Source organism: Fusarium fujikuroi, chromosome FFUJ_chr01 (genome assembly GCF_900079805.1).
Source record: "Fusarium fujikuroi IMI 58289 draft genome, chromosome FFUJ_chr01".
Classification (NCBI taxonomy): Eukaryota; Fungi; Ascomycota; class Sordariomycetes; order Hypocreales; family Nectriaceae; genus Fusarium; species Fusarium fujikuroi.
The window spans coordinates 1,055,667-1,082,590 of record NC_036622.1 but is presented as its reverse complement, the minus strand read 5'-3'; the positions used below and the strand labels follow the sequence as shown (position 1 = coordinate 1,082,590).

Genomic DNA, 26,924 nt, shown 5'->3' with positions numbered 1-26,924 from the left:
GGGAGCAGTTGTGATAGAACAAACTGTTTGCTGCATCAGGCACAGGAACCCGTTTCTCTGTACTCCTGATCCATTAACAGTCTCTATTCACAATGACCTGCTTCACGATCCTTTCCACCAAGTTACAAAGAAATACCAGCTGACAATTTCTACAGAATAATAGCAAACATGTCAGACAAGCTACAATCAAACCCGAACGACGAAATTCAGCCCCAGGCGAACTCTGCCGATGCTGAAATGTCTAACAAGGGTCAATTATCATCAGAAGGGGGAGCGAGCTCCAAGAAAGGTCGTGGTCTCCTCAAGGTCCCATCAAGATCATCATCACAGCGGAACCAATCGTCACCAACATCTACGGGGTTGAGTGGGGCTACAGTCAGCGATCCCCGGAACAGCATCGGCAGTCGATCGAAAGACTCCAAAGGTAGCCTCCGTGCGCGACGACGGAACGGAAGCACTTCAAGCAACAGGACAGGCGGCGAGACTGAACCCACAAACACTGCTGCAAACACTCAGCCAAACTCTCCTGTTGCCCCCGCCCAGAAGAAGAAGAGCCGTGGTGGCCTGTTGGCTTTTCTTGGATGTTGTGGTACCCCCGAGGGCCCAGCTGGAAACGAAGATAACAACGAGAACGTGCACAAGCTTGACGTCCTACCTCCGCGCCCAACTTCCGCAAGGTCGCGAACCAACACTCCCCAGGAACAGCCCAGGCCAGCCTCCCAGAGAGAACCTCAAACAACCGTATCTGCACCAGAGCCAAAGGACGAGGCTACCTCGTCAGGCTCAGCCAACAACGAAACCACAGCGACAGAGCAAGCCAACAGGGAATCGAAGCAATCGATTCCTCCTGCAGTTACAGTGGAGCCCCCCAAGCCGACACCCACAGAAGAGGAGCCAAAGGTGGCAGACAAGGCGGCTAATGACGGTGATGTGAACATGCAAGATGCTGCCACTGAAGAGCCAGACGAGGCACCATTGGCCCCTGCAGTCGAAGCCCCAACTCAAAGGACGATACCACCTCCTCCCCCACCCCCAGGTCCTGGTCCAGCTGTCGTAGCACCCAGCCAATTCACAGACGCTGGCCCATCAGCACCTGAACCTCAGAAGTGGTTATTGCCTCCCATTGCACCGGAGCACAAGGGCCGAAAGTGTCTTGTTCTCGACCTTGATGAGACTCTTGTCCACAGTTCTTTCAAGGTATGCTTCGAGTAAAGGTGGATCATAGGATATGCGCTAATTATCATGCAGATCTTACATCAGGCCGATTTCACAATCCCTGTCGAGATTGAGGGCAACTACCACAATGTCTACGTGATCAAGCGACCCGGTGTCGACGAATTCATGAAGCGAGTCGGTGAGCTCTACGAAGTTGTTGTCTTTACAGCATCTGTTTCCAAGGTGAGTCAGCCCAATCACGGATGATGAATGAGCAAACTAACAACCTGCAGTATGGAGACCCGTTATTGGACCAGCTCGACATTCACAAGGTCGTTCATCATAGACTATTCCGTGAGAGTTGCTACAACCATCAAGGAAACTATGTCAAGGACCTGTCCCAAGTCGGACGTGACCTAAAGGATACCATCATCATTGACAACTCGCCCACCTCATACATCTTCCACCCACAGCACGCCGTCCCCATCAGCAGTTGGTTCTCTGATGCGCACGACAACGAGCTACTAGACCTGATACCCGTTCTCGAAGACTTGGCAGGCCCCAACGTGGCCGACGTCAGCCTTGTCCTCGACGTCACTCTCTGAAGCATGAACCTTTCATAAAATAACTTTTTTTACTTTGTCAAAAACACTTTTCAACGATTCGAACTACAACCCTTGATCTGCAGAGTTGCCATCATAGCGGAAGGCGTTTGGTTGAGAGCTTTCGTTTCCTGGTGTAGATGTACTATTGTCTAATCATACATAATTGAGCGGGTGGCACGAAACGAAACGAAACGGACCTTACCATTACGCTCCAACTTCCTTTTATACAAAAGATACCTGGCGGTCTTTGGTCGGCATCAGCACAGAGGCCTTTTGAAGCAGGCTTTACCATTACATCTCACAGATTCGAAGCACAAAAGATGGATCAGCATCAGGAGAGGCAACGGGACACATATCAGGGGCTCTTCATCTCCAGGGACGGAGAGGATGGATGGGTAGGATGATTTGTAGTATACGCTGGGCTGGGCTGAAGCAACAGGCAGTTTCACAAGAAGAGCCAAAAACCCGTCTTACCATCTCCTGGGGATGATAGAGCTGGAGGAGGTACTGGACAAGTGGAGTGTATGGATGACGCGCCAGCGATGCGTGGAATGTTTTTTGTTATCTTGATTCCCTTTGTCTTATGGTTTCTGTCTTTGCTACCGCTTCTTATTCTTCATCTTGTCGTTGTTGTTATTTTTTGATTATACACCACCCCCTGATACATTCATATCGAGTCTGCGAGCGGACTCGGAAGCGAGCAAGAGAGCGTTTGTCGTTGATATCCAATCCGCCCGACCAAATGATAGGATCGACAGGTGTAGAGGCTACAGCCATCTCTCCCATACATAGTCTCACTAAATTGTAAAATTTCTTAACACCCAAAAAAAAACAATAACAACGATGGTGGCTTTTTCTTCTTTGAATTGGATAAATCACATGTTTTCCTTTTGAAGCTTGACTTGAATTGGCAAACTATCGCATGGTCGCTAAGCTAGCTAGGGGAGGAAAGAAAACTCAGGACCTCGACCCCTAACTGATAAAAAGACTTAGGTAAGTTATCATAAATTGAGCCTAAATTTAGTATGAGTTCAGGATACCTTTTACTTAGTTTATTTCGACATCTTATTTTAAGGTCTGGTGTTTTCTTGCTCCCTGAGGGTTAGGTAGCTTGTACTGCCTGTAGTGGTGGAGCTTACAGCTCATAATGTGGAGAGAGCTGTTCCCTGTGGTCCCTGAACTACTAACGTTAGAAGAGGCTGGAGCTCTCTCTAACGCCACCGGAAAATCATAGCACCGCGTCCCCTTCTTTCTGGTGAAGGTGGCCTCAACTAAACTCCCTAAACAGGGTGCTCCATTTACGGGGGGGGAATTGCACAACACCTCCATTAATTTAGTCCCCGTGTCGTCTCTCTCGATCTTGGTTCCATCAACGTCCAACTCAGTACCCAAACCATCCTCTCCTTTATTTCTCTCCTTCGCGCCTTAGGTTCTCGGAATCCTGCAGTGATTCCTTTGTCAAGTCTCCTTCTCCAGGTTTAATTCTTCAGCAATGGTATGACTGCTTTACTCCTACGACTTCAATTGAAGCTAGTGTCGCATTGCGACTGAGCTCGAATCTTTGAGCCCGGCAACATCAATTTGCTGACATATTCTCTTCCTAGTCTTCTCCTCGTCCTTCTTCTCCCGTCAACGGCGGCGCTGCTGCGAGCGGTGCCAACATCGGCCGTCCCTCATCGCCTGCTATTCCTGGTGGTCCCCGTACTGCTATCCGACGACGCGCTGCTGCCGACCAGAAGGAGAAGATTGCCAATGCTCGACCAAGCAGCACTCGCGCCGCTGGCGCCGGTGGTTCCAGCAGCACCATGCTGCGTACGTTGCCGCCCTGTCTCGATAATTGGGACACAAGCGCCATTGGATGACTGTGCTAACAAACCCGACAGGACTTTACACCGATGAGTCGCCCGGCCTGAAGGTCGACCCTGTCGTCGTTCTCGTCCTGTCCCTTGTCTTCATCTTCAGCGTTGTTGCTCTTCACAGTACTTCGCCCCTCGATCCCTTGTCGCTACAATTGTGTGTGCTAACTCTATTTCAGTTATCGCCAAGATTACCCGAAAGTTCTCCAGCTAAATTGCACGACGACCAAGGGGAAACTCGATGGGAAGAGGGGGAGGTGATTTTTTATGGAGTAGGACCTCTCACCAACGAGAGGATGCGCCATCTGCAATGGGGTTAATACGGCCACTGGAAATTTTGTTTGTGTATTGCGGTTTATGAGGGGAGCCTTTGTATTATATCTCGGGAAAAAGGGTCCGAACCGACAATCTGGACTTTGACTGTTTTGACGCAAGAGAATGAGACCTATGCTGAGTGTATGTGATGTATGTTGAATATTCGTGGTGTGCGGTGTCGTTCGAATTACAGAGCTGAAGCAGGGGCTGTACTGTTGACAATTCTGTAGCTGACACTGCATTTGGTGAAGGGTCAAAGGTCTTATGGTGAATCATCTCTGTTAAAGCAGCTCTCGCAGACCAGAGGTCGCCTATCAGTTACCGAGAAACTACTGTCGTCCTTCATCACTCCGCTTGGCTTAACAGACGGCCCAGCAGGCGTAAATTCCGTCTGTTTTTTTATTGTACGAAGATTGAAATTATATCGTAATATTTATGATCTGGAATGTACTTGATCGTCTATTGAAAAAACTATCCATTGTTGGTGTTGATAACTGCCATCTGAGGTGGCCGGAGTGATCGTGAAGTATAGCATTTAAATTATGCCTAAGTCAGCTTTGTGATCAACGCCGCAGAAATTCCTGAGATGACGCATATGGAAGAAATCCATTGAAAAAGGCCACCGAGACTTGCAAGTCTATTCAGAGACTTAAATCACTGTTGATGTATCTATGCCTGAAAGAGCCCATGTTGTCTTGAGACAGCCTTCCCTGTGCCATTCTCTTCAATGTAATACATGTCTTTTCTATAAAAAGCCCAAGCATATGGTGTTGATGCGACATATCACTGAAGAAGGGCCGGATCGTTGTTTTAAGAACGAAACGCCAGGTATGACAAAATGAAAAGTAGCATTAAAAAAAGTCTCTTTCTTGATGTTAAGTCTCAAAAGGTCATATAGCTGCTGCCTTTAACTGCAACATTCAGCTGAACCAGGCTCGATAGTAGGCAGAGACTGGCTCGGCAGGGCAGTAGACAAGTTAAATCATGTCACAAGACACATCAGTAAGATAAACACAGTACGGGATTACTCGAGATCTGTTCTCTATAGAAAGGTCAAGGACCCCGATCTCGATATCGTAGACCACCCAAAAAGGAGGAGACTGGCCTTATTTCCCTCTCTGATGGTACCAATCTCATCGGTAACTCGGCGGACAAGTCAGTTGGTTGCTTTAAGGCGAGTTTCATTCTAGCTGTTGAAATCAACGGGGGTGTTGGTGTTCTGGTCACCTTGAGCTAGGATTTGTCGGATGAGTCTGTTGTTTGCTTCGAAACCTGCGGCAACTCGATTCAAGGTCGACTCGAGGCGGCCTATCAAGTAGTGGGCCTGGTTGTAGTAAGGTCCTGGGCCATGGCGAGAGATTCCCTGGAAAAGGGGGCCCTGGGACTCACGAAGCCACCTGCTGGGATGCTCTGCAAGACTTGGGGGCTCTGGACGGCCGGGGGATACTGAGGAGCAGCAAAGCTTCCGGGAACAAACATGCCATGGGGCGGAGCCATGTAGTGCTACCCAGACTGGATAGGATGCGTAGGAACGGTTGAGAAGCGTTCCATGCGACCAACAGGAGGCATGTTGCTAGAGGAAGCAGGATCAAGCTCCTCAGAGGCACTCTGCGATCCTTGATTAGGAGCAACACTAGGCATCTCCTGGTCCGCTGTGAGAGATGCCTTGGCAGCCTTGGCTCTCTGAAGCCATTCGACCTGTGTAGCTCTTTCATCGGCCTTGAGAGAGTCAGAAAATTGAGCATCGTGGGGGATAGGTCTCAAATCAAACTCACGCTTTGACTGTCAACGATGTGGAGGGCAAAGTTCTGGAGCTGCTGTCCAAGTTCAACAGCTTGACCCACGGGCTGCCAAATGAAATTAGAGAGTATCTATAGGAATAGAATAAAAGAGGGATCGAGCTTACAACTTTGCAGCTACTGCGTATATGGGCGCAGTCGTAGCAGGCGGACGCCATCGTGGCTAGTCATAGTCGTTAGGACAGGTCTTGCATCGACACAGAAACAGAAATAGATAGCGAGACAGAAAGAAGGGCGATTTACAAGCTTGAGAGAAACAAACGTGTTCGTGGCCTTTGTCGGCCATTCTCGAAATGCATCTTACGCAAGGGGTCTCACGAGGTTGGCCCTTGATAACCTTGCGAGGCTTGTGGGTGCGCTTCTTCTTCTTCGTCGGAGGAGAACCATTGTCACTACTATTACCGCCCTTCTTAGCAGCACCAGAAATATTCTCAGAATCCTCAGTAGTCTTGAAGCTAGCAAGGCTGGATGCCTCCAGGTTCTGCATCTGTTCGCGTCAGCTCGAGGTGATACGAGGGTGAAGAGGGGAGGACGCACGACTTGGTGGCCCTCACTCTTCTTTCGCTTGTAGCCACTGTTGACACGAGGAATATCACTCATTGTAGCATTCTGAGACCGAGTCTCACCAAAAAACTTGCTTTGTAGGAACGAAAAACGAGGAGTGGGTGGTGATGAAGGAGGGAGACATTTGTGGCCCAGGAGAAATAAAGAACCCCCCCATCAGCTAGTAAATTGGGCCTGCCAGGTTGCCATCACTGACAAACACCGAGTCAATAGCTTTTACTTGCACAAAAACCTTTCATTATCTATTTATTCTAGGGCAAACGAATATCTACCTGACTTATTGTATGTCTCGACATATACAAGATCACTTCGCTACAATACGGACGATATATCTTATTATAGGAGCAGAAATTGGCGTCTATATATGCATAACGAACTTACTATTCTGTACAAGCTGAGATGTGGTATAATTACATGCTCTAGATCTACCATCCAGGAGACGCTTCGATACACACTGCCCAATATCTTCCGCTCTACCGGTTCATATATGCCCATCCAAGGTCTCGTTACATGTTGAAGATAAGTATATGGTAGAAGAGATGCTCAATTTGATGTGGCAAGTAACATTTACCCAACAAGTCCCATACAGATAGACGAACGATAGGGGCTCTCCATCCTCAGATTTGGTCTACACTGTTGGACCCTCCTCTCAGCTCCCTCTGAAGAGCCTCGATCGTTGCGTGAAGCTCTTTATACTTGTTTTCCAGAGCCCGAATAACCTCGGTGCTTTTCTGACACTGCTTCTCAAACTCCTCAAAAGTCCACCCCTCGGTCCTGGCGGCTCTACGCGACTGCTCGCAGAGGGCCAACCATCTGGCATCGCGACCCCGAGGTGAAGGACTTGGATACCGGTTCTTTCTCTTGTCAACTCTCGCCTGTTTTCTCAACTTAGCATCTATCGGAGCCGTATGCGTTGTTTCACGGACTTACAGGTCTTTTGACACTGACACTCCCATCCTCAGGAGACTTGGCTGTGGATGGCTTTGCAAGTTGTGGCTGTGATCGTTTAAGAGAGCCGTTAATACAAAGAATGAACAAACAAGACGCTGAATATATTTCACTTACACGTTCGTTCTCTTGCTCAGGCATTTTCACAGGTCTGTCGGTAGATTGGAGGATGATTGAGTGTGGTAGTGGTGATGCAAGGTAAACGAGAGGAGATGTTGGAGTTACAAGTACAAGTGACTGGAATGGGATATATACTTCTTTTTCTGGCCCTGCCCTCGGGTTATCTGGCAGAGAGGTTGATAGACAGAGACAAGGGGATGCATACATGGTGAGTTACTAGTATATGCACGTCGGCTGAGTGCTTGTATATCTGCCATCATCAAACCAATGACATGATGCACGCATACACTTGACGCGATTGTTTGCAAAAATAGGTACATAAATATAAACATCACGATTCATTTGTTTCGTGCTTAATGCGGGTATCCTAGTGTATTGCAGGTTTGTCGAATTCACATCACATCGCCGTCTGTTGCGTTTACCGCCTCATCTTCCTGATGGGCCTGATGCATCTCCCCGGTTCATCTTCAAACTCTCCTCCATTGCCCGCTTCAACTCCTCGTCGTCTTCATCATTGCCGCCACCCGCTGCACCATTCCCCTTTGCCATTTGTTTTCTATACTCTTCCTCCGCCAAGCTCTGTCGCTTGACGTACTCCATAACGATATCTTCCTCAGACCGCTGATTGCTTTCCTGTTCCATAGCTTCTCTCGACGCCGCAATGGCCCGTTCAAGCTCATCGTCATTTTCTTCCCTCGGCGGAAGCGGCGGCGGAGGTTGGTTCCTCGAGGCTTCAATGGCTCGCTTGAGCTCCGCATCGTCTTCCTGGGTGGAAGTCTGGGCGGGAGTTTGAGACACAATATCCGTTGCGTCAAGCTCTGGCACATCAGAATAGTCGGGCAACGGCACATCATTGCCTAGACTCTGCTGGATCGCCTGTTCAACAAGGGCCTGATACTCTTCGTCCGTGATTTGATAGTCGGCATCCTCGAAAATGGACGGATCTTTTAGAGGAAGCGGGCCTGCCTCACTTGACCCAACCTGTTGCCGAACAGCCTTGATGCTCTCACGGATAGCTGCCTCCACATGGGCGTCTTCCTCACTGTCGCCACGCGATGTCTCACGCACTGACGCCCGAATGGCCTTTTCAAGCTCAGGATCCTCAGATGGGCTGGTTTGGATACTTGCAGCATCATTTGCGTTTGATTGTGGGACAGGAGCGTCCAGGAATCCCCTCTTCCAGGCATCCTTGTCGGCGTGAAGTTTCTTTCGTTCCTCAAAAGACATATTCTTAGTCTGTCTCCATCCTGTACGTAGCCGCTCAAACCCAGCCTCTGAGCTGTCGAGACGGGGCTCTTCAGGGCGTTTTCCTGCAACCTTTTCCTTTCTCTTCCACTGGTAGAAGTTCTTGAGGTCGAACTTGACGTTGTTCCACCTTTGAACAACATCTTCTCTTTCGCCCGGTGTTGCCTCGTGCATCTCTCGCTGACCTTGGGTAGCCCGTGATGAGGTGATATAGTTCTGAACACTCTTGGCAAAGTACTTGGAGACCTCTGCATTGACACCCTGCATGGTGTAGGCTGGGATGGCCCAGAAACCTGCTTTATGTCAGTACAAAAGTTCCTGACGCTTCGACAACAAACTTACCGGCTGCCGGCTTCGCAATCAGACCTCCAATACCCTTGCCAAAGCCTTTGACCAGCCCCTGAACTCCCTCCTTCTCGGCACCTTTCAAAGGCTGTGTTACCAGACCAGTAATGCCATCAAACAGGCCATAGCCAAACTCCTTGCCTGCGACTACAACTCCGGAGCCAACTCCTGTTACCTTTTCGACCGGACGAATAGTATCATCATTATACAGCCTTGGCATGTTTCTGAAACCCCTGGCTAGTCCAAGACAGAAGTTCATTGGTGTTCTGGCACCAGTGGTCACAACCCGACCAACTCCCTTTCCAGTTCCGACAGCTGCATTCACGTAGTTGACGGACGACGCACGACGCTGCTGCTGCTTGCCAGCCGCTTCTTTGATCTGCTCTTTCCAAGATTTGTCATTGGCAGATCCTTGGGTACTTGATTGGTCTGGAGACCAAGGACGAGAGGCGCTGGATGCTGTGTCACTCAGCGTTGGCTGTGAGGCATTGGAGTGAGCAGTAGTAGAAATGGTAGAGCCCAAAGTTTCTGTGTCTGCAATACTAGGTGCAGGTGTCGATGTTTTCTCCGGCTCATTGCCTTGAGGTGCAGGGAGTGACGTCTCGCTTCCTGATGCCAGAGGGGTTGTACCATCCTGTGCTTCTACTGCCGTTGAGTTTTTCTTCTTGGGCTGCGACATGCTTTTGAAAAGCTCCCTGGGCATGTCGGCGATTGCCATTCCGATCCCTCCTATATCAGTGACAAGTGACAATGTGCAAGCAGAGATTGGGTCAGTCGGCTGTTCTTCCGTGTTATACTCCGTCATACGGTATCTGTACATGTTAGCTTAACCCTGGCAGTTTCCATATCTCGACTTACAGTTTGAGGTCAGACCATTGCAGTAAACCTTGCTCAACCAACACTGCAGCCGCAAACGCACTCAGCCTTACTTGACTTCTCCTTACGCGCCATGCCGCAGCTCGGCTTGGAGCCAAAGTACAACGCAACTTGTCCGTGTCCAGATGATCGTGGAAGCTCTTACCACCAACGTCAGTTCCTCGTTCTTCCCGAATTTTCTGACCCAGAAGTTTGGCCTGTTCCAGAGTCTCTGGTTTGACACAAAAGTTGATGGCTTCTGCAAGCTTCTCTGCTGTCAGTTGTTTGTAAGGAATGGGGTCGGGGCCAGCATTGGCTCTCGCTATCATAGCACCCCAGAATGGTTGATCACCGAAGAAGGGAACCACAAGAGTGGGTTTTCCGGCCTTGATACCAGCGGCAGTGGTGCCAGCACCACCGTGATGTACCACACATGAGACGTGCTCAAACAGCCAGTCGTGAGGAACATTGCCGAGCATAAATACGCCATCAGGTTTACCAAGATCATCAGCACCAAGTCCACCCCAGCCCTTGGAGACCAATGCCCTGACGCCTGAAAGTCTGACTGCCTCAAAGATCATCTCGGTCATGGCATTGGGGTCGTCGACAACGATGGACCCGAATCCGATGTAAACAGGGGGCGGGCCATCTCGAAGGAATGCTTCTAGGTCTGGATCAGGGGTGTATGAGGAAGCAAGATTGAGAAAGTAAAAGCCAGCAATGTCGATATGTCGTCCCCAATCATTGGGCTTGGGAATCAATGCTGGTGACCTGTACCAAGTTAGATATGTAATTGAAATGTGATAGAACAACTGACCAGCAATATGTCCAAGAGATCTTGAGTCTTGCGAGAAGTCCAGGTGCCCAGATTAGTGAAAGTGGGGGGAGATCGAGTGCCTTCTCCCGGAACCTGTTGATGACATCTCCTAAGCCCTGCCATGTCATCATTTCGACTAGAGTGTACGACATATAGTTCGTCATCACGTCGTCTGTATTTGATGACTGGATATTTGCCAAGGGGTGTGGAAAGGCTCGTGTTGGGGACCAAGGCATTCTAAAGGGGCGATCAGTATTCAGCATCACTGAATCAAGGCAAGAAACTCACGTAAACATCATGTGCACCGGGATACCCAACTTTTCAGCAATATGAACATGAGCGAAGCTAGGAGGGTTCGCGATGAGAGCATCGGCAACAAAGGGCTCTTGACCAGGTCCGCCTGGCACCTCCAAAGATACGTCCAATGGAGCATTCGAGGCATGTGGTTTTGGAGGAGGACCGAGTCCGTCTCCTCCTTCGATACAAGATCGCCAACACCCCATAAGAATTTCTTGAATACCTTTTCGGCGTTTGCTTACTTCGCCACTTGTGATGGCATCAAAACCAGGCATGAGACCAGGGTGTTTGACCATAAATGCCATTAGTTCAGCAGGGTCGCCACCAATACTGAAGAACTCGAGACCATTCTCCTCAACAAAGAGTTGGAAAGTAGGGTGAGTAGCTATTCGGACTCTATGTCCGTAAGTATCCTTGAGAACCTTTCCCAGAGCGACAAAGGGTTGAACATCTCCACGAGATCCCACAATCTGGACGACGACATTGAGTTTGGGTGGTGGTGTTTGTCCGGGTAGACCTCCCAGACTAGGAGGGATATATGCAGGAGGAAGTTCAGGCTGTTCAGGCTCAGGTGCAAGTTGACCTTGAAGCGTTGGAGCGAGAAGGTCTGTAAGCCTCCTGTTCTTAGCATTGATATTAATATTGACTCGACCATCGCCTAGAGAATGACGCAGGTTAGTTTATGTAAGTTTCATATGCAGAGACGTATGGTATGTACCGGTTATCGCTGCACCAGCGTCAAACCCAGGCTGTGAGAAATGAACCTGATCATGATTCTCTCCATAAGGGGGCGGTGCTCCATGTTCCTCAGCTGGGTTGATATCTGGTAACTGAAGGTCGTCTGAGGCTACAGCCCCTGTGTTTCTGTTATCGCCATCGCGGGGTTGATGCTGCCGACCCGCAGCAGCTTTTTCATCAACAATGCCTGCCATGGCAGCTGCTCACAGGTGATGAGAGGGTTGAGAGGAGATCTAAGCTTGGATGATCATTTGATAGTGAACAGTGAGACTTGTAGGTACCAGTTATAGATAATGCGATAAAGATGAAAGAGGTCGGCGGTTAACTCAATAGTGGCTAATGTTAGTGGGGGAGGGAAGTTGAAACAACGACGTCAGCGGATACGAATCAGGAACGAGGCAAGGATGTTAAGCTCTAAGCCACACGAGACCTAAATAAGCTGCGCTTGAATGCTTCCTATTCTGGTAAATTAATCGATCAATTTTGTTTCTCGGACTCGCATTTTGTGAGAGTGATTAATTGCTGTTAGTCGTGAGCTTACTCTTTCACTTACGCAAGCTGTGAAACACGAGACCAATCGCGCCCGAATAGGACCTATATCGGCTTAGTGACTGCGATTCTGCCCCGTACGGAGTAAGTAGGCAGTCTTATAGCATCGTCCGTGTATAAGATAGAATACGACGGGAATAAGACCCTGCCGATCAAGGGATAGCCATTTTCTAGAACGAAATGCCTTGGCGTCTGACGAATCTGCACAAATACTCTCGAAGCTATTGCGTGACTTGTGCTTATCCGCCCTTGTCCGTACGCAGCTCAGCCTCGACTTTCATGCCGATCTATATGTCGAAACTATTTGGCACTGACTTCTGAATTGTACCATCAATCTAAGCACATGCTGTGCCAGAACTGCGACCCACTGTCAGATGATAATACAAGGTGGCCGAATGATTGAAGCGATGCTGTGCCATCTTGCACGAGACATTGAGGCATTGTGCTCAGACGTAGGCGAACTCTGCCTTTGTAGTATCGTCCAAGGTCACAATTGACCAGAATTAAGACTAACAGATGTACTCTTTTGTGGTACACCTCGGCTGTAAGTGGTGCGAGAACACTGTAGAGAGAGGAAGCAATTGGTTATACTATAAATGAAAGGTATCGTCTGAACCCACCTTATCTAGGTACTGAACTGACATCCTCAGCATTGACACAAGCGGAAACTGTACGATTTTCTGTTTGACATGGAGCCTAGATAAAACACTAGTGAAGAATCAGAAACAAGATGATTCGTTTTTGTCATTAAGAATAAAATCAAGAGTGATTTGTTTGGTAAAAGGCAGGCTGATGAACTTGATGACGAGCCGAATATGTTGTGCTTATCAGGTATATGATTTGGTATTATCTCTCAGCTTATATAAAAAAGTTAGTCACTTTGGCCGAGTGGTTAAGGCGATGCCCTGCTATCTCCGGAAAGCAAGGTTAGGCATTGTGTTCGCACGCGTAGGTTCGAATCCTGCAGGTGACGTTTCTTTTGCAATTTTTGGCAGCCGAATTGACAATCTGATTTTTTGGAATACCTGAAAAGTGATTTTTTGTTCATAGAGTTTTGTTTTGATCAAGTATTAACTTTGTAGATCTCGACTAGCTCTTTCTGTTGGGCTTAATTGTTGTAATTAGGTTGGCCATTCACTGGCTGTGATAATCAGTTGTTGTAAGTGAATTACAGTCAAGCGAACTGTTGTTGATTTGTGTACATGACAGGTGACAGTTGCACCGAGAGCTATGTAGCATTTTGCGATCAGATCTGACAAGACTATATAACCTGGATGAGTACGACTCTCACCCTAGAGATCATAGAGATATAACAGGATCATTATGATACCTGTGTATCTTGATATGATCGACAGCACGGACATAACCACAGTCGAGTGCTGAGACAACGTCTTATAGTGTCCCATCAGTCATTTGCAGGCATCGTACGGTGCAACTGAGAGAAGAAGTATTTCGACTCTCACCATTCGTCTGTATGAGATCAGAAGACCTGAGTGCGTCTGAGATCTTGGTTTATTATCAGCCACCACGCTTCACAAATGATCCACCAAAAGACAATGTTTGATATTGTTTCACTCCTATTATGGAAATATGCTCGTAGTCTCGGAGCTAGCATGCCCTCGTCGGACGGACGAGATGGACGACCGAGCTGAATTTTTCCGACCAAGAGAGATTGTCGATGGTAGGGTTAATGGGTCTGGTCTCAGGCCAAACAAGGCGGTCTATGATTGATCAATGCATTCATTCAGTTGGTCAGTGGCCATTAAATGTTCTGTTTGGCCTAAAGGCTTGTCATATTGTTGATATATCACCGGCAATGAACTTGTTTATTCAGTACAAGGCTTACTTGATGAATAACATCTGATCAAAGATCATAGATTGATAAGACGAAAGATCAAGGCTGAGCTTACGTGGGGGGCCGATTCTTTAGGCCGTTTGCGGCGCCATAGTTTCAACTCCAGGCGAGCGGGACGATTCTCTCTAACGAGAGCCCGGCACTTGAGTGACTAACGGAATCTCTGCTGTGGCCGCTCCCGGCTTGACTAAGTCTGTTTCTGGCAGCTCCCAAGCAAAATTGACCGATAGATTCAGGAACTGGCCGACGAGGAACTGACCGAGCAGGAATTCATGCCGAGATGAAGGGGACGTTTCCACTGGGAGTGTGACCCTTGTTATCTCGATATGGATGGATGATTTGATACCCTGTAAATGTGCATTCGGAAGGCGTTTTCCGTTCCCTGCTCTGGAAATATTCTAGAAGACCAAGAGTGCACTGAAATAAAGAACTTGCATGGCATGCCTACATATGTCCTTGTTTAGGTTGACTCGTCATGTCTCGTCTGCGCCTCATTTTCAACGTCATGTTCTGTCTGTTCTAGCTAAATTGGTTTATTAGACAAGCATAAAAACTCTAAATACGCATCAACCAAGATTACAAAACATGGTGGAGACTGTATCCGAGTGGGATATCGAGAGTGACATCCATCCCAGCATTCGTCAAAAGATCCACCGAGAGATCCTTAACTGTGAGAGATTATTCAGTTCCTTGGTCTTATTTGATGTTGGCTTGTCATGTCCAGTGAAACAGACGGAGGATCAACCGGATACAAGATGCTCTATGCGTAACAGGGGATTGCCTCATATGGACCACGGATCCTTATGTGAGCATTAGTGATCCAAGACAAACTCTGCTAGTTTTGCCTCCCAAGGCCTGCCCTGATTGTTTGGTAATTTTCTAAGCTTAAATCACCTAAAGTTATCGTCAAACAAAACATTTCAGGTTCAACCGCCCAAGGGGGCTGAATGACTCGTTGCTTTGTTAATACCAACCACTAGCGAAATATATGTATGTACTCAGCAACTTTACTACTGTACAGTCAAGTCAATGCCCGATCTAGTAACCGTCTCCCGCGTTTTAAACTTCGGCGCTGTCGAAGTATGCGATCGAGGTGTGAATGACATGAGTTACAGGGATCTCCATGCCAAGAAACATGCTGTATCACTCCCAACATAGCCCTCCACATTATATCCTCGAGAACGGATGAATTCTGAACCGGAGCATTGGGCCAAGTTGCCAAGATTGTGAATGCGCGTATATGACGAGTAATGTAGTATTCTTGATACCATATAGCAATGACGGGCAACAAACACCAAAGAGGAATGTAGTATAAACGAGAGGACCTTTGGTATCTTGTCACCATCACTATCACATACCTACCTACCTACCTACCTACTGTGTACAGTGTCCAAGTGCCCATACAAAAATCCTTTCACCTGTTACAGAAACGGATCAGATAGAGTAAAAGCTGCTACAGGCGCAATTTCGGTAGTGGACCCAAGACAGCGGCACTCCGATGCGTGGCTCATGCTCATGGTCTGGTCTGCCGTTGCATCGCATTACGTATCGATGTCATTGGTCTTGGTTAGTATCTCCATCTGTTAGACTTTGCAAGGAGGCTTGACATGTCAGTCGCACTAGCTAACTAACACGGACAGAGAAGAGTAGATGGGTTCATTGTTAATCAAGACAAGGCAAACACCCTTGACCATGGCCTTGACCTTGACCTTGACCATGGAAGACATGTTTCCGTAGTATTCGGTCTTGACATTAACTCTCATTCCCTAAAGCTTAAAAGAGCCGCTTCGCCCTTCTGATCAACACTTCTTATTCCCCAGCCAGATCCCATCTCAAGACACTCTTTACTACTCATCACACACTCATTCTCATCACAATACAATGCGCACCCAGATCCTTACCAGCGCCCTCTTATCGGGGGCCATGGCTGCTCGTCCTTTCCTCGAGCAGCCCGACACTGGTCTTGAGACCATCGTCGGCGATCTTCCCACCGGAAAGCTCCCCAAGCTCGAGCAGATGGTCGGCCTTCCTGACTTTGAGTGGGCTGCTAAGAACTACCTCCCCATCCAGAACTACACATACTACCGCAATGGTGCTGCCGGCGAGTGGTCGTACCGCAACAACCTCGAGGTCTTCCAGCGTTATCGCTTCAAGCCCCGAACTATGGTTGATATCACAAACGTTGAGAACACTCTGCCCACCAAGATCCTAGGCCACAACTTCTCTGCTCCCTTCTTCATCAGCCCTTGTGCCAGAGCTGGTAACGCCCACCCTGATGCTGAGCTTAACCTCATGAAGGGTGCTGGTGAGGGTGACATTCTCTACATGCCTGCTCTCTACGCCTCTCTTACCATTGAGGAGATCGCCAAGGCCAAGTCCGAGGGCCAGGTCGTCTTCCAGCAGCTCTACCTCACCTCCAACGACACCGAGACCCAAGAGCTCCTCGATCGCTCCGAGAAGGCTGGTGCTGCTGCCATCGTCTTCACAGTCGACTCTGCTGCTGACGGCAACCGACACCGCGCTGCTCGATTCGGTGTTGGTTCAGCCGACTCCGACTACTCCTACATCACCTGGGACTACTACAAGAAGCTCCAGAAGATGACCAAGCTCCCTGTTATCATCAAGGGTATCGGTTCTGCTGCCGATGCTAAGCTTGCTGTTCAGCACGGCGCTCCCGCTATCATCCTCTCCAACCACGGTGGTCGTCAGCTCGATGGCAGCCCGTCTGGTCTTGAGGTCGCTCTTGAGATCCACCAGGAGGCCCCTGAGGTCTTTAAAAAGATCGAGGTCTACGCTGACGGTGGTGTCCGATATGGCGCTGATGTCCTTAAGCTTCTTTCTCTCGGTGTCAAGGCTGTTGGACTCGGACGTCCTTTCATGTACGCCAACGTCTTCGGTGTCGATGGTGTCAAGAAGGTCATCGACCTTCTCAAGCACGAGATTGCCATTGACGCTGGTAACTTGGGTGTCCCCGATATCCAGAAGATCAACCCCAGCTACGTAAGTTTAAATTTGAATGTTCAAGTCTGATCAATCGCTAACAACATGTTTAGGTCAAGTGGCAATTCAACAACTGGAACCAGTAAATATGCATTGCGATGGCGTTGGGTTGTTGGGTGGTTGAGCTGTGGTGCTGGTACATACACATCTTGATTCAGTTGTTTATATTTCATCATACATATAGATCCAAGAACATAGAACATGAATCTTTTTATCACTTCATATGCTAGTCCGAATCTTTTGTGAAACTTGGACCTTGTGGTCCAATTGTGTTACTTCACAAGGTGTATGTTGATGATTAGTGGACATTATATAATGAACTTACTTGACTCCCTCTCGTGCCTCAGTCAACAATTCACTATTTCTTTGCTGTCCATGATATGACAAATTGAAGAGAACAAGGGGTAGCATCCGTAGGCCCTTCTATGTTTATGTTGCCGACATATAACACAGATAAAGCGTATTGATATTCTAGAATTCCGATTAGTTGATATGGAAGACATGCATATGCAGGTGCAGCTTTGAAACACATAAATCATCCTCTATTGCATACGGTAATCCCCCGTTCCCGATATGCGCCGTGACTTGTACATATGAGAGTCATATCATGTCGAATGATCAGTTCCAAAGGGATTTTTCGAAGGAATGATTTATTTAGAACATCACTGTAATTTGTTCAAGTGTCCTGTCATGGTCGGATTGAGTGATTGCGGCTTACAATCAGCCCTCATCCCGGCTCCGATCCGGGCGGCTCCGGGTGTTTCCCGACTTCAACCGGAGCGGTTGTCCGGAGGCAGCATATTCCCTGTTATAAAAAAACAAAACAATGACCACCTGAGCTGGAGACGTGTCCCTTTGTTTACAGCTCCAGCTTCTTGCAGATAATGTCACATTCCGTGAAGCATCGAGGGCCTATAGATTCGTGATTCAGGTGGAACACAGGCCCTTCAGCTCTTATGTCGTGCAGTTACATACATGGATCATCCATCTACGATCTCCCGGCGGCCCCACGGGGCGGTATGGCCCGAGTTACCATCCGACAGGATAGTACATTGTTGTACTGTTGAGGTTGAGTTATAAATACTCGGAGATATCCTGAGCCCTGTCTCATTACTGTTCTTGTCTGGTTTGGTTGGCTATTGATTATCAGTCCATGTGCTTCTTTGACCATTTTACTTATAAAGAACCCTAACAAACTTGCATGGTATTTAGATCTCCCAACACAATCTCTCCATAAGCTCTCACAATAGCCGGCTGTACTCCAGTCATCCTTGTCACTTCGATCCCGGGCCTGCCACTTTACAAGACAAATCTTGACCAGCTTCCTATCGACAGTTCACAGATAGTCTCAACCTCGAGCAATTCACCATAAACCAAAATGCCTGGATCTATCAAGTCTCTCAAGCGCTGGCCTACAGCCAAGTCAGCTGCCAAGCGCATTGGCCGAATGTTCAAGCGTACAAACAGCGATGGCCCTGAGGCCACTTCACCAGCAGACTCGGGCTTCTCCAAGGACTCGTTTGACAGTTCTCGAGTTTCGACATCGTCTCGATTCTCAACGTCCTCACGTATGACTACAAAGGAGAATCTCGAGCAGCCTCGCCCTTCTGTATCTCGGTACGACACTGCACCACCGAAAGCACGCGAAGTGGTACCCCCTCACCCGTTCTTCTCGTCCAACTCAGAGCCGCTTCTTGAACATGGGAAGCCCGTTGGCCCTGAAATGCCAGTTCAAACTGAAGTAGTGATTGAGCCTGGGACGTTACCTTCACCTGTAGACAAAGAGTCCAAGGATGAACACAAACTGCCCGACACAAACTCTCCAAAGCAGCCTGAGCCCGTCGAGACACCCAAGAGTATCGAGAAGGCAACAGAGCCACTTGATCGAGTCACTACACCCAAGCAAGCACCACGACCTTTGCCGGAGCCCCCGACAAAGAAGAATTTACTCCCTGAACCCGAGTCGCCGATTCTCCCAAGAAAATTCAGAGAGGAGTCTAAGGTCACCCCTCAATCAATGCCCAGATTCGAAAAGAAGATAACACAGAAGTCTGAGCCAAAGATTGAACCCAAGCCAAAAGCTGAGCCGGTCAAGAAGACGATAGCTCCACCTCCGACTGTGGAAGATGAGCCAGAGCCTATCGCCATGCCCGTCAAGGAACAACCGAGACCGAAGTCCAAAGCCGAAGTCAAACACAACCCTCCCAAAGTCGACCATCAGATGGTGTCTAAGGCTCAGCATAAGGATTTCCAGCCAAAAATGGAGCCCAAGGTCCAGCCAAAGACTCAGACTCATAAGAAGAGCACACCTGTTCAACCTCCTCATACTCCTGAAGTCACTCAAAAGCCATCAAAGGCACCATCTCCAGAAATACCAGCTACCTCATCACCCCAAAATGTTCCCACGATGCCATCCACTATAGCAACATCTTCTGACCCAAGGGTTGCTTCTATCCCCAACACAGCATCAGTTCCAACATACTCAATCACTCTCAGCACCTCAACAGTATTTGTACCCAAGACAGCCCCGGCTCCTTACACAGCTCGAGCACCTACGACGGCCCCAGCTCCGATCATAGCAACAGCACCCAATGTTGTCATGTCAATGCTTGGTTGGACTCTACCAAAGCCTGCTCCGATCCCTAAACGAGCTCATTCTCCGGCAACCTCGTGGATCGTGTCTCCTGCTTGAGGTTTGATGATTGGTTAACTGCTATAATTCGAAGTTTCCTTTGTATGATGCCCGTCATGATTAAATCATTCTTTCCGTGTAATGTATCAAGATTGACCTAGGATAAGCAATAAAACAACCCAACAAACTTGAACCTCAACTATACCTAACTTTGAGGTTTATTGTCTTGACGCTGATCCGATAATGCAATGTGATTCATGTTTTCATTTCTATACGGCCTATATTTACTACTTAATCCGAGGTCTTCTTAAGAAACCCTTGTGAAATCAAGCCCTGAACGAAAGCAACGACCCCTTTAATAGCGACAGGTTCAATGGTTCCCTGTACATCTTGTGAAGGGTCAAATGATGCAATCGTCAACGATACCGGCTTTGTCTTTGACGGGATCATCTTGAAGCATTTCTCCAGATCATCTTCCAGCAATCCACCATGCGCAGAAAACTTGTTGACAATACCGACAGAAATGTCGAGAGCGTCAAGATCCAAGTGCACCATAGTCTGATCAAACTTCTTCTCATCAAGGACCTTGCCAAGCTCACCCTCAAAGTCAACATGATGATTTAAATCTCCCCAAATGACGGGGAATCCAGCCTCCTCGACTCGAGAGCGCTCAAGGTCTGTCACATCTCGCATGCCGCAGTGCACAAGGTTTTGCTTGAGATCCATGGCCTCGAATCCCTCGATGCTAGTCAAGAGAGTCTTCCAGCACAGACCTGCCATCATGGCAACTGGCATTGAGTCAAGATATCCACTCTTAAGAACATCAGGCGTGTTGAAGTCGTCGTGGGCGTCGAACCAAATACAAGAAGGTATTTTCCCAAGCGCAGCCGTTAAACCGGCTTGAACACCGACAGTGGTGGAACAGTTACCAGCCAAAATGATAGGGAACTCACCCGAGCGAGCGATATTGGCTACACCTAGGGAAGTGCGACGCAAAACCTCGAAGAGTCGACTGATATCACCGTCAAAGTCATCGATAGGATCGATCTCGTGCACGTTGACAGTCACGCCGAGGTTTCGAATTGCGTCGACGAAGCCGGCATAGAGGAGCGCTTTTGGTCCAGCACCGACGGCAACATCTTCGATACCAAGGTGATGTGGAGAACAGAGAACAGTTATGGATTCTGCGGGAGACATGTTGTGTATGATCAAGAATGTGTGCGTAGAGTAAGGCTTCCTATGAGCTAGCGATGTTGACTCATAACAATGGAATCTTATCCGATGGCCTGATCAGAGTACACGGAGAGATATGAATAGTTTGAAAATAAATGGAAAACAAGTAGTAATCAAACGATGACTTAGGTCGTGTTTCTTTTATATATGTGATCATGGTAACTCCTTGACCCTTGCCAAAGCCGGAGCAGTATGGATATCAGGCAGGTATCTCTAAGGCTTTAACCAATCATTGACAAATCAAAGAAAAGGACAATACAAGGTAGTTCTTGCTTTGATTCTCCGAGAATCATGTCGTTCTTACCTTGGGCCTGACAGAATCGGGCTCAAGGTTGAGTCAGAGAGTAGTCACTGGTGACTATGGCTTTGACTCGTCCACTGAAGGGCGCGCATTTTGACAAACAACATTGATCGATCAATGACTGCAACTCCACAGACTGACCCATGGCCTAGACCCGGAGATCCCAGTCAATACTTCTTAGCACGTTCGCTCACCCAATCGAATGCTTTTAAGCCTCGTTGAATTCAAATCTAGTAGCTGTCTTCTTCCATCCAGAAACACCCCTGACCCAAAAGTCAATTGAACATATTCCTGAGTCCTCTGCTACACGGGTCTATCCCGTCCAACCTGTTGAACCAAAGCGCCAGCTAAAAAGAAACCACTCATGCGTACTCCAGCGTGTCGCCCCCTCGGCGCTCTCCAAACAGATATGCTGCCTCGAGACAGAATCGTCCATGTCCTCTTTCCATGCGTCTTTCGCTGCCGTAGCAGATCAAAACTGCGTCAACGATACCGCTCAGGATACCTTCCATTGCGCCCATAACAGAGTATCCAATGAAACTAGCCATCATACCCACGACATAGGCGTAAGCAGAGCCACGGACACCCACGCCATCTGGCAGCTGAATTCGAAGCTGCTTCGCGGTAATTACCCAACCAGCAAAACCGAGACCAGTAGCCATGATAAGTCGCGTTGCCACAAGTAACAGCTTGGCAAGTCGATAGGGCAAAAGTCCATTAGGCTGTCCGCGATTTCGCAAAGCCCGAGGAGTCAACGTAGTTGTAGGAACCGTCGGGGATACAAGCTCCATCTGGTCCAGGCCCCTGGCTGAAGTAGCAAGATTCTGAGAATGTATAGCAGAATAAGTAATAGTCAGCGGGTTCATCAATGCAATGACCGGCGTGGGGATCCAAAATGAAGCAATATTTGTGACGGTAGCTCCGAGTTTCCTTGGTAGGAAAATCAGAGGTGCTCGAATCAGCAGAGACAGAAGAGTTGATTCGCAGAGACTGCCAAAAATGGTCGTGAGGGCATGGTTGAGAGCAGCCGAAACAATCTCGCGCGAAGGCGTAGCAGGCCCAGCATTACGGTGAAAGTACCACTGGGATACTGTTGCGGCCGTGGTAGCACGATGAACAGCATTGATCACCGAGACTGTCCACATATAGAGGAAGATGAACGCGGCCCCAAGCCACCAGCTTGAAAGCTGAATTACGAAACGGAGCATAGACTTGCTGAAATGACCGCCCATAAAGACCCTAGTAAACATAGCGAGCCATGCCCAGGTCCACACGACAATCAAAGCCAAACACCCGAAACCGACGAAAAGGAGTGCTGAGTTCTGGGCCAGAATGCGGCTGGAAAACTGAAGAATCTCGATCGCCTGTTGGATAGCGCGTCGTCCTCGGACCACAAGCCAAATCCATAATATGCAAGAGACTGCAGGGATTATGGAAGCCCACCTCATAACGGAATCCTGGAAACTGCTTCCATGCCATCGGCCTTTGAAAGACGACACAAAGGAGTATATCGAAAAGGAGAACAGAATGACTGGTACCGCAATCAAGATCACGCTGACCAGTGGCCGCACAAACGATCGTAGGGCTGCCAGCCAAATGAACGATACAAACACAGCCACTACTGTATCCACCGCAAGCATATGAAATGACTTTTGTAGTGTAGTGTAAATGGTATCGCCGACCGGGCTTTTCCGTGGTGATGTGTGAAGCCACACCAAGAAGAATGTCGAGAGCATACCAGCAAGACTGATTAAGAAGATCCAAGCAAAGAAGGGATCATGCCGAAAGATTTCACCCTCGATGTATTGGAATGTCGTTTGTATAGGCTCTTCCTCCGGAGGGGCACCTCGCTGTATACTGGCATCGGTCTCTGTCGTAGACTCTCGCCTTGCCATAAATGGTGTTCGTTCTGTATCCGTACCCTTAAATTGCTGGAAAGCAGGAGGGCTGCTTTCTCGTGGAGTTTGCCCTCCCAAAAGCGAAGCCGGAGGGTCCTCATCTGGATCATCTTGCGACTCGAGTCCAACGTCAACCATTTTGCCTTTAACATCGGTTCCGTGACTACTGTCTCGGTCTAGACTTGAACGAGTATCGTCTTCGGCTTCTTCTCCTATGGTATCTCTCGCAAGTCCTGGGCGGTGAGTGCTTCTTGTTCCATTCCAGCTGCTTCGAATACCGCGGCGCATGCTCATATCTCGATATGGATCTTCATGATTCAGGCTGTCCTCCAAAGATCCCCGGCTATGGGCATCGGATTCAACACTATCGGCGAGTTTGCTGGCAGCTGCTACCCGTCTTGACCTCTGGAGAGCAAACATATCGGCAGCCTCTCGGTCCCTCTCTTCCTCGTCATCCTCTTCCCGGAATTCGTCCAGAGTACTGTGGAATAGTGGTGCATCCTGGGCAGCTGATATGCGCGATGCGAAAGCTAATTGACCAAACCGAGACCCAGCGCCGGTTTGTTGATATGGGTTTCCTCCATAGCCCCGACCCAAGAAAGATCTACTTGGCCCATTTCCTCGTCCTGTTTCGCGCTGATTTCGTGTAGTGCGAGATGGCCACTCTGATTGTCGTGGAGGATTGTCGTTGTTATCGGCTTGTCCGAAGTTCGATAGCCTGGATTGTGACTGGGCTAAGAACCTCGATGCATCTAGAGAACCAAGTCAGCTTGCTTGCAAGACGGCGTAGGGAATAATAGAACATACACTCCGAAAACATCGCGCGGTCTCGACTCCTTCCGCCTCACGTGCTGGCAAATATGTAGGAACCAGTCCTTGTTGATGTAGATATCTGACGTGACGTAAATACGGTGATAGGCAACCACAGGTATCGCCGTGTAAGCGCAGAAGACGACGGTTGTTTGGATTACCAGATCGCAATAATGGAGACTGGTAGATGGAAAGCGGAGGTGGTGAGGAGATAAAACTGTCGTCCAGGCAAAAGTAAAAAATCACGGGCTGAGATGCAGATGAATGAATGGCTGGTTGTTAAAAGGTTAAGGTAGAGCGTGGAAGTACCCGACCCAGTCCAGGTCATGAGGCGAGGCGGCAGATGGCATATGGACGGTCCGGGGCTTATCAGCGAATGAGCCGCTGACCGATTGCGTCCATCCCCAGTGCAGTCAGTGCAGTCAGTACCAGAAGTGCCTAGGCAGATCCGCTGGGAGGACCCCTGTTAGTGGTCCTAGGTACCTTAACGGACAGAGCCACCTGGGCAGGCGGTCAATGACCTGAAGACGCGAGCACCTCAGGCGCCACAGGCGGGAGGCACACGACATGTCTAACAAGTATCGGCTGGAGTCAAAGAGCGGGCTGAGATACCTTCACGTGAGGTATTACATCAAAGATGCACGCAATCACTCTCGTTTATTTAGTGTTCAACTCCACTTTGTTGACGATTCTTTGACTCTCTGCTATTGCCACCAAACAGTTGCGATAGTGATCGTCTTTGTTGACGAGTAACCCGTATCTCATTCACATCTTCTTCATTGTTTTGAAACTCTCTTGACTCGTCGCTACTTGCCAAATTGAATCAAGCTTCGCTTGGTCTTGTGACACTCTGAAGATCTCTGAGTCTCACTCAGTCCTCACGTGGAGGCAATTTGCTTGCCATATCAAACACAGCGACAGATGACTTTTACTGTGTCAAAGAAACAGATCAAACGACTCTAATATCAAAGATAGTAGTTATAGATACATTCACTTATATATACTTATCAAAGACGAAACACATCAACTGACCCAAAGACCCAAGAACTAACAAGACGTTATCGATCCATTCCCCTTGCGTCACCGATAACCACCAAGAAACCTCTAATCCCCATTCGGAGAGGGCCCTCCAGGCACGAAGTGCAGCACCAAAGCACCCTCAAGGTTCCACTGATACTGGATCTGATCTGATCTGCTTGGTCGTCGAGTTGCTTCACTGAGTTAGCTTGCCTGCTTGTGTCGTACAATGCTGTAACTCGTGACAGCTCAGCATCTCAAACCATAGCCACAGGCCCCAACATCTGACTTGTGCTACTCTCCAGTTCCCTCCCCATACGTGCCATATTTTCTGGTATTATATTTCTACTAATCATGATCTGTAAAAACACAGTATTTGTCTCATTTACACTATTTTGCTCTTATCGTCATTCCGTGACTATCGCCATCTCTAAGTCTGAATTTAGCCCGCCCGGAGCCCCCTTTAGCTTCTAGCTCCCTCAGATAAACCACCCAGCTTCCTCCAACCCTAAATTTCTACCACTTACAACCCATCGATTCTCATTACCAAGTCACGCTCACGAAACACCAGCATCACCGAATCAGATACTTCTCTTATCTTACTTTGTACCTCGGGTTTGACGTCGCACCACCGCAAAGGACAGCTTGCACGTGCTTAACTCCATCCTCTTTAGCTCGAGGAAACCAAGCCCATCGATCAGCTCTTCTCCAACGAACCTCTCTTCTTCAATTCTCATCAGCCTTCTCAGTCTCTTTCCATGTCGACCACACCGTGGGATTACATCGCCAAACTCGTCTGCATCGGCGACTCAGGATGCGGCAAGTCTAGTCTTACCATTCGTCTCTGCGAAGGACGCTTTTCGCCTCATCACGACGTCACCATTGGCGTTGAATTTGGCTCCCGTATCGTCCCCGTCGGCCCTCCCCACTCAAAAATCGGCGCTGCCAACTCTTCAGACCCTGATAACCAGGACCAAGAAGCCGATGGCCTTCCTGAACCTCCTCGGGATGACTCCAACACGCCCCAGAAGCATATGAAGCTTAGTCTTTGGGATACAGCTGGTCAGGAGACATACAAGTCTGTCACTCGATCTTACTTCCGAGGCGCAAGCGGTGCCTTGTTGGTCTTCGACCTGTCTCGAAAGCAAACTTTTCAGCATGTTACAGACTGGCTCAACGATCTACGACAGATCGCCGAGCCCGATATTGTGGTTATCTTGGTTGGTAACAAGGCAGATCTGACACAACAGGAGGACAACAAGCGTGAAGTCACACGCGAGGAGGCAGAGGAGTGGGCCAAGCGTAATGGCGTTATGGAATACGTTGAGACAAGCGCAAAGAGTGGCGAGAATGTAGAAAAGGCTTTCATGCGGGTAGCAGAGAGGATATACAACAACATCCAGGCGGGCAAGTACGATCTTAATGACAGAAGATCCGGGGTCAAGGGTGCAGGCGCTGGTGGAACTCGCCAAGTCAAGCTGTCTGGAGATGCCAGTAAGTCAGCGGGAGGTGGCTGTTGTTAGAAGACAACAACCCAGGACAAGCGAAGAGGAGGACACAAATGATCTACAGACACACGACGCATCATGATACCCAGTCAGCCAGCAAACGTCGTCATCATCGAACAAGTGTATGAAAAGCTCAATATGAATTGTACACAATAATGCATAATACATTGCTGGCCTTACCGAGGCCACCTTTATTAAGGGCAACAGAAATGACAATATCATAGCATTACCGAAACAAGATCCATCCGCAACTGCCTTATTCCGTTGATCCTGTTTCGTCTTTTCTCCCTTCATTCCTTGCTTTGATTTCCCAACAAATCCCGCGGCCCGTCTTTTACATGAGTTCCCCAGTTCTATATCCTTGCAAGCACGTTTTCGAAATCGAATAACACTAAACACGTCTGCATGGCGGTGCATGAGACAGCTCGCCTAGATCACTGTGTGATCAGAAAAAAGAGATTG

The 26,924-nt window shown here is 48.5% G+C and overlaps 10 protein-coding genes; 5 read left to right on the top strand and 5 right to left on the bottom strand.

Annotated features, from left to right (window-relative positions):
• Nucleotides 1–168: 168 nt before the first annotated feature.
• Nucleotides 169–1,760, top strand: FFUJ_01736 (related to plasma membrane phosphatase required for sodium stress response; the record flags this gene model as incomplete). XM_023575395.1 has 3 exons in its annotated part: nucleotides 169–1,197; nucleotides 1,249–1,398; nucleotides 1,449–1,760. The coding sequence occupies 3 exons, from the start codon at nucleotides 169–171 to the stop codon at nucleotides 1,758–1,760; spliced, it is 1,491 nt and encodes a 496-aa protein (XP_023423856.1).
• Nucleotides 1,761–3,252: 1,492 nt separating this feature from the next.
• Nucleotides 3,253–3,877, top strand: FFUJ_01737 (probable translocon subunit; the record flags this gene model as incomplete). XM_023575384.1 has 4 exons in its annotated part: nucleotides 3,253–3,255; nucleotides 3,365–3,572; nucleotides 3,644–3,773; nucleotides 3,796–3,877. 4 exons carry the CDS (start codon nucleotides 3,253–3,255, stop codon nucleotides 3,875–3,877), a joined length of 423 nt encoding a protein of 140 aa, XP_023425561.1.
• Nucleotides 3,878–5,434: 1,557 nt separating this feature from the next.
• On the bottom strand, nucleotides 5,435–6,330 carry FFUJ_01738 (uncharacterized protein; the record flags this gene model as incomplete). XM_023575373.1 has 5 exons in its annotated part: nucleotides 5,435–5,650; nucleotides 5,707–5,778; nucleotides 5,838–5,893; nucleotides 6,049–6,217; nucleotides 6,268–6,330. The coding sequence occupies 5 exons, from the start codon at nucleotides 6,328–6,330 to the stop codon at nucleotides 5,435–5,437; spliced, it is 576 nt and encodes a 191-aa protein (XP_023423855.1).
• Nucleotides 6,331–6,911: 581 nt separating this feature from the next.
• On the bottom strand, nucleotides 6,912–7,383 carry FFUJ_01739 (uncharacterized protein; the record flags this gene model as incomplete). XM_023575362.1 has 3 exons in its annotated part: nucleotides 6,912–7,169; nucleotides 7,225–7,290; nucleotides 7,360–7,383. The coding sequence occupies 3 exons, from the start codon at nucleotides 7,381–7,383 to the stop codon at nucleotides 6,912–6,914; spliced, it is 348 nt and encodes a 115-aa protein (XP_023423854.1).
• Nucleotides 7,384–7,788: 405 nt separating this feature from the next.
• Nucleotides 7,789–11,853, bottom strand: FFUJ_01740 (related to sterol glucosyltransferase; the record flags this gene model as incomplete). XM_023575351.1 has 6 exons in its annotated part: nucleotides 7,789–8,900; nucleotides 8,950–9,764; nucleotides 9,811–10,578; nucleotides 10,625–10,861; nucleotides 10,913–11,579; nucleotides 11,640–11,853. 6 exons carry the CDS (start codon nucleotides 11,851–11,853, stop codon nucleotides 7,789–7,791), a joined length of 3,813 nt encoding a protein of 1,270 aa, XP_023423853.1.
• A 4,091-nt stretch (nucleotides 11,854–15,944) lies between these two features.
• FFUJ_01741 (probable CYB2-lactate dehydrogenase cytochrome b2) lies at nucleotides 15,945–17,149 on the top strand (the record flags this gene model as incomplete). XM_023575340.1 has 2 exons in its annotated part: nucleotides 15,945–17,063; nucleotides 17,117–17,149. The coding sequence occupies 2 exons, from the start codon at nucleotides 15,945–15,947 to the stop codon at nucleotides 17,147–17,149; spliced, it is 1,152 nt and encodes a 383-aa protein (XP_023423852.1).
• Nucleotides 17,150–18,441: 1,292 nt separating this feature from the next.
• On the top strand, nucleotides 18,442–19,755 carry FFUJ_01742 (uncharacterized protein; the record flags this gene model as incomplete). The annotated part of the gene is made up of 1 exon (XM_023575328.1): nucleotides 18,442–19,755. The coding sequence occupies one exon, from the start codon at nucleotides 18,442–18,444 to the stop codon at nucleotides 19,753–19,755; it is 1,314 nt and encodes a 437-aa protein (XP_023423851.1).
• A 231-nt stretch (nucleotides 19,756–19,986) lies between these two features.
• FFUJ_01743 (related to arginase) lies at nucleotides 19,987–20,892 on the bottom strand (the record flags this gene model as incomplete). The annotated part of the gene is made up of 1 exon (XM_023575317.1): nucleotides 19,987–20,892. One exon carries the CDS (start codon nucleotides 20,890–20,892, stop codon nucleotides 19,987–19,989), a length of 906 nt encoding a protein of 301 aa, XP_023423850.1.
• A 699-nt stretch (nucleotides 20,893–21,591) lies between these two features.
• On the bottom strand, nucleotides 21,592–23,947 carry FFUJ_01744 (related to choline transporter-like protein; the record flags this gene model as incomplete). XM_023575306.1 has 2 exons in its annotated part: nucleotides 21,592–23,879; nucleotides 23,935–23,947. The coding sequence occupies 2 exons, from the start codon at nucleotides 23,945–23,947 to the stop codon at nucleotides 21,592–21,594; spliced, it is 2,301 nt and encodes a 766-aa protein (XP_023425472.1).
• Nucleotides 23,948–25,712: 1,765 nt separating this feature from the next.
• FFUJ_01745 (related to GTP-binding protein rab2) lies at nucleotides 25,713–26,477 on the top strand (the record flags this gene model as incomplete). Its single annotated transcript, XM_023575295.1, has 1 exon — nucleotides 25,713–26,477. The coding sequence occupies one exon, from the start codon at nucleotides 25,713–25,715 to the stop codon at nucleotides 26,475–26,477; it is 765 nt and encodes a 254-aa protein (XP_023423849.1).
• Between the last annotated feature and the right edge of the window lie 447 nt (nucleotides 26,478–26,924).